Source organism: Papaver somniferum, unplaced genomic scaffold (genome assembly GCF_003573695.1).
Source record: "Papaver somniferum cultivar HN1 unplaced genomic scaffold, ASM357369v1 unplaced-scaffold_41, whole genome shotgun sequence".
NCBI lineage: Eukaryota > Viridiplantae > Streptophyta > Magnoliopsida > Ranunculales > Papaveraceae > Papaver > Papaver somniferum.
The window spans coordinates 115,617-124,708 of NW_020646638.1; the positions used below are offsets into that span (position 1 = coordinate 115,617).

The following is a 9,092-nucleotide window of genomic DNA, read 5'->3' on the forward strand; positions in this document are numbered from 1 at the left end:
CCAATGTATTAGCTAAAAATATAACTAAACATCTCGAACCATTAATATGCTATTGATCATCAAACTAAAACAACCATGCAGATAACACATAAATAATAGTAACATGGTTTACTTTATGTGGTTCAGCATGATTACCTACATCCATGGGAGAGAAATATTTGTTCTTATTAAATGATCTATCCCGCACGACCTTGCGGGTAATACGTTGGATGATCTAATAAACAATTGGATTCACATTCAATCTAGGACCCACCACTTTCAGTCCAGGACCCGCCACTTTCCCAAAAGAGTTCAAAGCTTCCAGATCTGAATTTTAGATGTGGGACATGATGATCTAACAGTTTAGAAGCTACTTGAGTGGGAAGGCATACCTCAAAGTAGTGAGGGATAGCATTGCTTTTAAATGAAATGGTTACCAAGATCCGGGGCTAAACTATTTTCTCTCAAGAACACTCTTAATCTTTCCCAATTCTTATTTCTCATTAAAAGAACTTAAATTTTCCATCATAGCTTAGTCATGTATTTATAGACAAGAGTAACGATAGAACCAAATATAGAGTGTTGAACATGTGTATCCGAATTGTTGCGCCATCCTTGTTGTTCCCCGATAACTTTCTTGATGTGACTCGATGCCTTCCTTGCTGCGACCCGATGTAGAGCTCATCTCACAAGCCTTCAAGTGAGCGGGTCTCGCCTCATTCTGGTTCTTTGTTCGCCTCTTCTGTCCTTTATCAGTAACATTAACTGCCTTGTCCCCCTTTTCAAGCTCGACCACTGAGCTTCTCAATTACTTTCCTCATGCCACCATCTCAGTCAGATATGGTAGATATCTTGATTACAACGTTGGACTCGCGAATTAGGGTACTTTCTCTTGTCTTGGTTCCATAACCTGAGTTTTAGTGTATCTCCACATGTCGCACAGATATCTTCACCACAAACATTTTTTTTTTTTGCGCTTTTATTCTTTCTTTTTCCTTTTCTTTGGGTGATAGGTGACTGAACCCTTCATTGGTTTCCTTTATTTATTTGTTTATTATTTTTTTAAGCAGGTTTCCTTTATTGTATTGATTTTTTTACTTTTCTTTAGGCGATGGATGATGAACCCTTCATTGGTTTCCTTTATTTATTTGTTTTTTTATTTTTTTAGGTTGAGTACCTCTTTTTCCATGAATATTTCCACCAAGATTACTTTAAAAATCATAAATCGGTCCTAGTTTATATGACGTGTGTGCCTATAAATATACTTATCCACTGAAGTAATGTTCAACTTGATACTTCTTGCTTCCAAAGAACAAACAAAATTGGTACTTCAACATTTGGGAGGTGATTTCTCTCTAAGATTTTTTTTCTTTTTCTTTGAAGGTTATTTCTCTCTATGATAATCTCCATATACCACCTATGAATCAAGAATTACCATGATTACAAAATGCACACATCAATGATGCACTTCTTTAATATATTCCGCGTCATATATATATTAAGGAGTAGTTTGGAGCCACTTTTGCCACCTCATAAAATGTTGTAGTTTTTGACACTTCGAATGAATAGATACCGCGTCAGGAACTATATTATCCGTTCACCCTTGCTGCCTCACACAGTATTATATTGCAAAAAATCTCGCCTTTATATTTGGTTTTAGTCGACTATGGTTATGCTATGTCACGATTGATGTGTTCTTTGTTGACTTGTATGCCAAACGATCATCATCCATACATCCAAACGTCCAAATGTGATAAGCCTTTTAGGCAGCCCTTATAGGTCACATTTGGTGCAGATATCACGACCCTAGTTAGTAAGTTCGCGAATGATTCGCGAATCATTCGCGAATTTTTCCGTATCACGAATTTTACCGTTTTATTCGCGTACGTTTGCAACTCCGAACCCAAATCACGTATTATGTGGCATTCCCGGATTATTCGCGAACCGTTCACGAATTTTACGTATTCCGAATGATACGTCCGCTTAATTCGCCATAAATTCTTTAGCTTTTACTTTTCAAAGACTCCACTTTTTGGGTTTTACTGCCTTCCGAGCATACACGACCGAATATTAGACGTGTTGTAATTTTTATGAAACAAAAACGACTGAAGAGATTTGAAGGTGAAGGTGAGAGAGATCTCAAACTCACTAACCAAGCATCTACACCACCATACGACGTCCTCTTGGATAACTAATGTTGTATATATTATTAATATCATCATATTAAGTTTATTTTTCTTTAAATAACTCACACATATGCATAAAAATTGGTCTATGACCTTATAAATACAAATTATTTGTTATATATAGATACCGAATTTTCAGAGCCGAACTCACATTTATAAATCGAATTATACACGTACGTATGCCGTTCCGAATTACTGACGAATCACGTCCCGTTGACCGAATTTTGGACCGAATCTGGATTTTACAAAACCGTATAATACTCGTACGTTTGCCGTTCCGTACGTTTGCCGAATCCCGAATTGCTAACTAGGATCACGGCCCACAATTTTATTCGTGAATCGCGGAAATTCTAGATGATATGATTTAGACATGTGTAGGTGACATGACAATGACAAAGACAGGAGCAATAATCTCGCTTCTGGATTTTAGTATATCACATCATCTGATCCATCCAATCCAGATTAGTAGGTCCCACCGTGATCTTATATTCTCCACTAAGAAAAGAAACAAAAAATACGTAAATTCACGCCAAAGTTAAGGGTAATTTAGACGTTATATACCACCATTGTCCACTCCAAGAAAACTACTCAAAGAAGGGGTGACTCTCTCTTCCTGATCATTATCCGTTTTCCTATTATTACAGAACGCCTATTTGTTCAAGTTGTAAGATTACAAGTTTATTGATCAAGAAACTCTTTCAAAGAAGAAAAAATGTTGGCAATATTTGATAAAAATGTGGCTAAAAGCCCAGAAGGATTGAAAAGTCCTCATACAGATTCATCAGTTTCTGCAGTGAAAGATGGATTACTGGTTAAACATTTTTCATCTGTTCATCCTAGTTCTATCAATATTAATCTTGGTGGTGGTTCTGGTTCTATGGCTTATTCTACTGATAAACAAAACCCTCTTCTTCCAAGGTATAACCCCAGATCTATACATTCTTGTTTTGGTTTTTTAATCATGAAATTTCTATGTTGAATTTTATTTTATTTTTCTGGTTTTTCTTGGTTTTTGATTTTTCTTGCACCCATGTTGATATATTTTAAGGATCAAAGAAACCCAAGTTGAAATAATCATGATCAGATGGAAAGAAAAGAATAGTCAATGCAGATCGACCATGGTGATCACGTTTGATAAAAATAAACATGGCCCATTGTTTTAAGTTACATTATCTTGTTTGAACACATGAAAACAAAGTTACTTGTTTCTTTGCTAATTTCTTAATAGTGGGTTTTCTTTATATTATCTTGTTAGATCTGGAATTGTCAATGGTAGAAACTTAGAGTTATGTTAAGATCCAATGAGCATGAACTAGTTTGATATAGGATCTCAGATTTTGTTTTAGAGTAATATATTGAGTAAACATGGTGATGAATTTATATTTGTTGTTTGTCCTGCACCAGGTTGTTTGCCGTTGTCGATGACATATTCTGTTTGTTCCAAGGCCACATTGAAAACATTGCTACACTCAAGCAACAATATGGACTTAACAAGACTGCCAATGAAGTGATCATCGTCATAGAAGCTTACCGGACTTTGAGAGACAGAGGTCCTTACCCTGCTAACCAAGTTGTCAGAGATTTGCATGGAAAATTTGCTTTTGTCCTCTTTGACAGCTCTAACAAATCCACCTTCATTGCTTGTGTAAGAACTTTTATTAATTCTTGTCAATCAATATTCACAATTACCCATGATAATTCTGCAACCACATTATTCCTTTATATCTCGGTGGGTGATTGTGGTTTTCGATTAGGATTGAGATGACCATCCGTAAACAACGTGACTTGCCAAAGTAGACTCCCAATTGAACTGTAGTTGTTAAATGTAATCACATTAATACATTAAATTGAGATTCATTTTGCTGTTTGAAATTCAGGATGCTGATGGGAGCGTTCCATTCTTCTGGGGAACTGATTCTGAAGAGAATGTTGTGCTATCTGATGATGCCGAGGTTGTTAAGACGGCTTGTGGCAAATCATTTGCACCATTCCCAAAAGGTATACATAATACAGATACCAATATTTCTGTTAGATTTTGATCAAAACATTTTGAGGCCAGAGCAAAAAAAAAAATCATCCTCTCACCATGTCATGGGTTCCTTTTCTCAGCTTGTTTCTTCACAACCTCGGGAGGCTTAAGGAGTTTTGAACACCCACTGAATGAGTTGAAGGCAATGCCAAGGGTGGACAGTTCTGGTGAGGTTTGTGGAGCAACTTTCAAAGTTGATGCTGAATCAAAGAAGGAAGCTGGCATGCCTAGAGTCGGGAGTGCTGCAAACTGGTCCTCACACTACTGATCTTACAAGGCTGTGCTATTATTTTGCCGTCTCTCAGTAGTTACTTCTAAGTTGGAAGACAGTTTACTTCAATTATGGATACAGACTTCTACGCTTAGTTACAGTATGCTTTAAACTTTTAACAGTGACATTGTACCTAATGAAGTATTTGATGGCACTAGTTTTTTGCAACTCATGTTATTGAGTATTGGTCTTGGTCCATTGAAAACTATTACAATTAGCTGCATTTTATCAGACTCCGCAGCGTAATGATGTGGAAGAGTTCTTCCTTGTTCAAACTATATCTGATTGCATCAGATTTTTCTTTTTCTTCAATAAATATGTTTGAGCATTTGAGTTTTAGTCTCAAGGGTTGCAATTCTGTTACTGCTAAAAGTACAAACTTTAGGTCACATTTGACTTGTGGTGTGGTTTCTTTTGACATGTTACTTGCAGTTTCCTCATCTCAGGGATCTGTTATATGATTAAAATAATTTTGTTTTCGAGTAGCTTCTGCATTGACATCCTCAAAACCTTATAACTTCATTGCTGTCTCAAAGACCTTTGCTAAAACCTGAGCTTCTTCAGATATAAACTTCACTGCTTTCAGAAAGACCTTTGTTTACAATTTTGAAATTTAAACTGTAAAAACCTGAGCTTTAGAGACACTCACAAAAGAAAGAACATATATATATTTCCAGTAAACAAGTGCCTCTTTACCAAATGCAGTCTTCTATAATATCTTTTTGCATGGACGCAACAAGCCAGCTACCATCAAAATAATGAAACCCTTGCATCTGTTTGAAACCACTACAATTTGAAACCACTACAAAGGATAATAGATAGAAGGGAAAGATGTTTGAAACCACTACAATTTGAAACCACTACAAAGGATAATAGATAGAAGGGAAAGATGCTACGACTTGCATCCATTACATTTCTTATATATGCTTAAAGCCTAAACACAGTACTGGCAGAGAAGAAAGTGGGGAATATTTAATTCTTCTTCGTAATTTAACCTTTTGATGTTGAACTAAAATAAACAGTGTATCACTTCAGTCCTTGGCATCTGCGATTCCACCTGCTGTTATCTGAAAAATGTGATTTTCAGTCAAGGAGAAGCCTGACAATAAACACAGTCCTGCAGAAAATACTTTGTTTATCTTTTCGTTAAGCTATGTGCATAAAAGTACTGTCATTATCCAATTTTACGCAGGATCATGAGATTAATATATATGCAGTTCACTATGATGTGTGATGTTAAGTAAAGGATATAGCTTCTGCTTCTGGTAGATTAGGGGCATCAAACACCTTGCAGACACGTTGCTCGCCTTTGCCTTTCCTAAACATCAACCTAATAGTTGCTGCATGAGCCAGTACATGCCCTCCTGCAGGTTTCTTTGGATCTGAGATGAATACACCTCCTGCTGGATCAGCTATAACTGCAGTCATCCAATATACATATCATTAGTAGCTGTGTACCCATTTGCCATTAACTTGCAAGCCTAAGTAACCTAGAGCACAGTGTTAAAGTTTTTGGCTCAGTCATAAGCAAAACATCAGATACATCCCCTAAGAGAGGGTAACTGAGTATGAAAATAGATGGATAAAGTGAACTTGGCCAAGAATGTTGTGTTGTTTTGGTGCTACCTTGGTTGGTCATGTAGACTGCAACATTGAACTCCTCGGCTATTTTTGTCAGACGTGAAAGCATCTGTGCAAGTTTTTGCTGCAGGGCCATCAAAGCAAGAGGTCAAATAAACATGCCAAAAAACTGATGTATTCATAGCAAGATAACACAGAAAAGATGAAGTTACCTGGCGCTCAGCAAGCTCCCCTCGGCCAGTGAAATCAACTCGAAATAGAGCTATGATCGAATCAACAATCTGCCATGAGACAGTCCAACCAAGACATGTAAAATCATTTGAATTATTTTGGAAACAGTACAATACAAGAAAAGATTAAGAGTAAGCGACTTACTAATAGTCTGAAAGGTTCCTCAGACATTTTTGCAGCCAATCCAAGTAGAAGGTTGTACTGGTGCTCATAAGTATAAGCACGCGCATACACAATCTACCAACATCATTTAAAACCAAAAGAAAAACCATCATTAATTTACAAATTTAGAATTTCAACAGTATGCAATTATCAGTTCACGGTTGGGAGTTAAAGCAAATTTGACTGCACTTACATTGTCCAGTACAGCTCCAGCATCCATACCAAACCTCTCAGCAATGGGTATAATACGATCAGGACGACTGTAAGTTTATAATGCTCAGGAAATAACTAGCAAATAGAATTGGTGGTACAAAAAAAAAAGAACAAGGATTAGAAGCAAAATAGGGATGATAAAAAGGATACAAAGTTCCTTCAGTGTCAATGTAAGCGACTTTCCCATTTCCTCCATGCATGTTAATGGGAAGCTGTAAAACATTTAGTATTGAGAAAGGATTAGGCCAAAACAAGAGGAAGTACAAAATGCTCTAAACTGAAATGATTCAGAAAAAGAAACCTGTGTTGTAACACATAGTGTATGAGCAAGCTGAGTTTTGCCTGATCTGCAGCATGTAAGCAATCATGGTTCAGTTTATTAACCCATACGAGTAGAAGATATAACACACGCAGAACCAGTAGTTTTTTCTTACCTGAACTCTCCAAAAGCTTCTGTAATACAGGAGGTTTCAATTCCACCTTAAGAACATCAAAAATGAACTAATTAAAAAATCACCCATCAAAATTAAAGGATTAGTTAACAAAAAAGATTGGACAATTACCGCCTAGAAGTTCATCTAGGGCAGAGCTTCCACTAGTGATTTTGATAACCTGCTTCCTCTGTTAACAACAAAAAATCTCAACGATTCAGATATTTTAACAAATTGATGACTAGCCTTTTCCAAATTTCAATAAAATTTACCTAAAAGGATTTCAACATATATCAATCAAGTGAAAAATATATAGAGGATCTTACCTTAAGCAAAGCATCACTTCCAGTAATGTAACCGAAATTCTGAGTAAGACAACAATGAAGGACCCAATATCAGAAATGAACAAAACGAAAGGAACATCACACAATCAACGAATCCAAGATCCGGAGTAGTTTAGGTAGATGATTTGAATACTTACCACTATTTTCTCGGCTGCTTCACAGATTTTATCGACTTTAGCTTCTGATAATCCTTTGATACCAGTTAAATTCTATACAGAAAAAGAGAAAATCAATTAAAATTTTGATAATACCAGGACATTCTCAAGAACTCAGGATTCAAAATCATAGAGTGAGTTTTACCTTTTTGGTATGCATCATCAATCCATTGCAGGTGTAGATTCCCGCATCTTGAAGCTTCTTAATGTCTCCAGCGTTGATTCCTTGAGCGATTACTGTGAAAGAATAAGAAGATTATGTACCTTAGAAATAAATTTGAAAATAGATGAAAAAAACATGGAGTAAGTGAGGATCTATACGGATTTACAAAATTCAAGCGAGATTTTACATCTGAATCTGATTAACTTCCTTTCACATTGAAATCAAATTGAAACGCCAGTGAAATTTCACAGAAACCGTACTAAAACGAACTGAATACGATTAAACAACACAGATCTAGCTTGTATCATCAGAGAAATCAGAACTATAAGGACATTACGTTTAAAATCGCATCTATCAGCAAATCAAAGAAGAAATTCAAACAAAAACAACGAAATCAAGATAAAACTGTTCTAAATAACCACATCAAAACTAAGATGAACTCAAAATGTTACAACTAAATGCCGAAACTCAGAGTGGAAAGCTTACATTTATCAATCGCTTCAAACAAATCTTCTTCATCTTCCATATCATCTCTCTCAATGAGCTGTAACTGACCTTCTCCTTCAGATCTACACCTCCACATACACAAAAATTCAAAAACATTTAGTTTTTCTTCAAATACACCACCAACGACTGAAAGAACAAAGAAAAAGAAAAAGAAATGAAGAAAAGATGAAGAACTCACTTTAGATCGATCATCTTGAGTCTCGTTTGAAGAAACTTTGAGGAACTCTCTGAGTTTTTTGAGCGGGAAATTAGAGCCTGGAAAGAATTTGAATTCAAAATTCGAAATGTCAGAAATGAAATGAGATGTATCAATCTGTGGGTATTTATACAGGTGGATTTGCAAGGCGGTTTAAATATGTGGGTCCCGTTTGTGTTTGGTAGGGAAGAAAGAAAAAGCTGTTCTTGTTTTTCGTATTGGGTTTCAGTAGAACCGACACTAGGAACCATTACGACGCAGCTAATCAAAACTGTCCTGACTAACCTGACCCCGAAAAAACCAAGTAGGAATTACTGATACATCCTATCCTAGTGGGCTAGTATGACATGGCCCAACAGTTAAGCGCAACAGTTGCGCATTACTGAGAATGTAGCCTGGCAGATGGAGCTGCACATGCTGACGATGTAACGCCAACATGGCTGAGACAAAAAAGACTACTTAGCACATGCAACAACTATGAGATAGTGTTGCATATCCTTATTCAGAGTTAGCCTAGCTCAAGGGAGGAATAAAGGATGATATGCAAAGTCATGGAATGACTTTGACATGACCCTAAGCTTTGACCAAGGCTTGGACTATGCATGTGTAACAATGTGGGGCCAAATGCGCCATTGGTGATAACT

General features: G+C 36.4%; 2 protein-coding genes across 3 annotated transcripts; one reads left to right on the plus strand and one right to left on the minus strand.

Moving 5' to 3' along the window:
- The first annotated feature begins 2,749 nt into the window (after nt 1-2,749).
- Nucleotides 2,750-4,811, plus strand: LOC113342456 (stem-specific protein TSJT1-like). Its single transcript, XM_026587004.1, has 4 exons — nt 2,750-3,083; nt 3,570-3,810; nt 4,043-4,163; nt 4,275-4,811. The coding sequence occupies exons 1-4, from the start codon at nt 2,878-2,880 to the stop codon at nt 4,460-4,462; spliced, it is 756 nt and encodes a 251-aa protein (XP_026442789.1). The 5' UTR covers nt 2,750-2,877; the 3' UTR covers nt 4,463-4,811.
- Nucleotides 4,812-5,156: 345 nt separating this feature from the next.
- Nucleotides 5,157-8,528, minus strand: LOC113342472 (meiotic recombination protein DMC1 homolog). 2 transcript variants are annotated; one of them, XM_026587018.1, is made up of 15 exons: nt 8,431-8,528; nt 8,232-8,314; nt 7,728-7,819; nt 7,565-7,636; nt 7,410-7,448; nt 7,216-7,273; nt 7,087-7,132; nt 6,954-6,999; nt 6,803-6,864; nt 6,633-6,699; nt 6,422-6,514; nt 6,259-6,327; nt 6,092-6,170; nt 5,717-5,883; nt 5,157-5,541 (listed from the first exon to the last, which is right to left on the minus strand). In XM_026587018.1, exons 1-15 carry the CDS (start codon nt 8,442-8,444, stop codon nt 5,497-5,499), a joined length of 1,032 nt encoding a protein of 343 aa, XP_026442803.1. In that variant the 5' UTR covers nt 8,445-8,528; the 3' UTR covers nt 5,157-5,496. The 2 variants fall into 2 exon arrangements, with proteins under 2 accessions (XP_026442803.1, XP_026442802.1); XM_026587017.1 differs by having other exon boundaries at nt 8,232-8,320.
- Nucleotides 8,529-9,092: the final 564 nt, after the last annotated feature.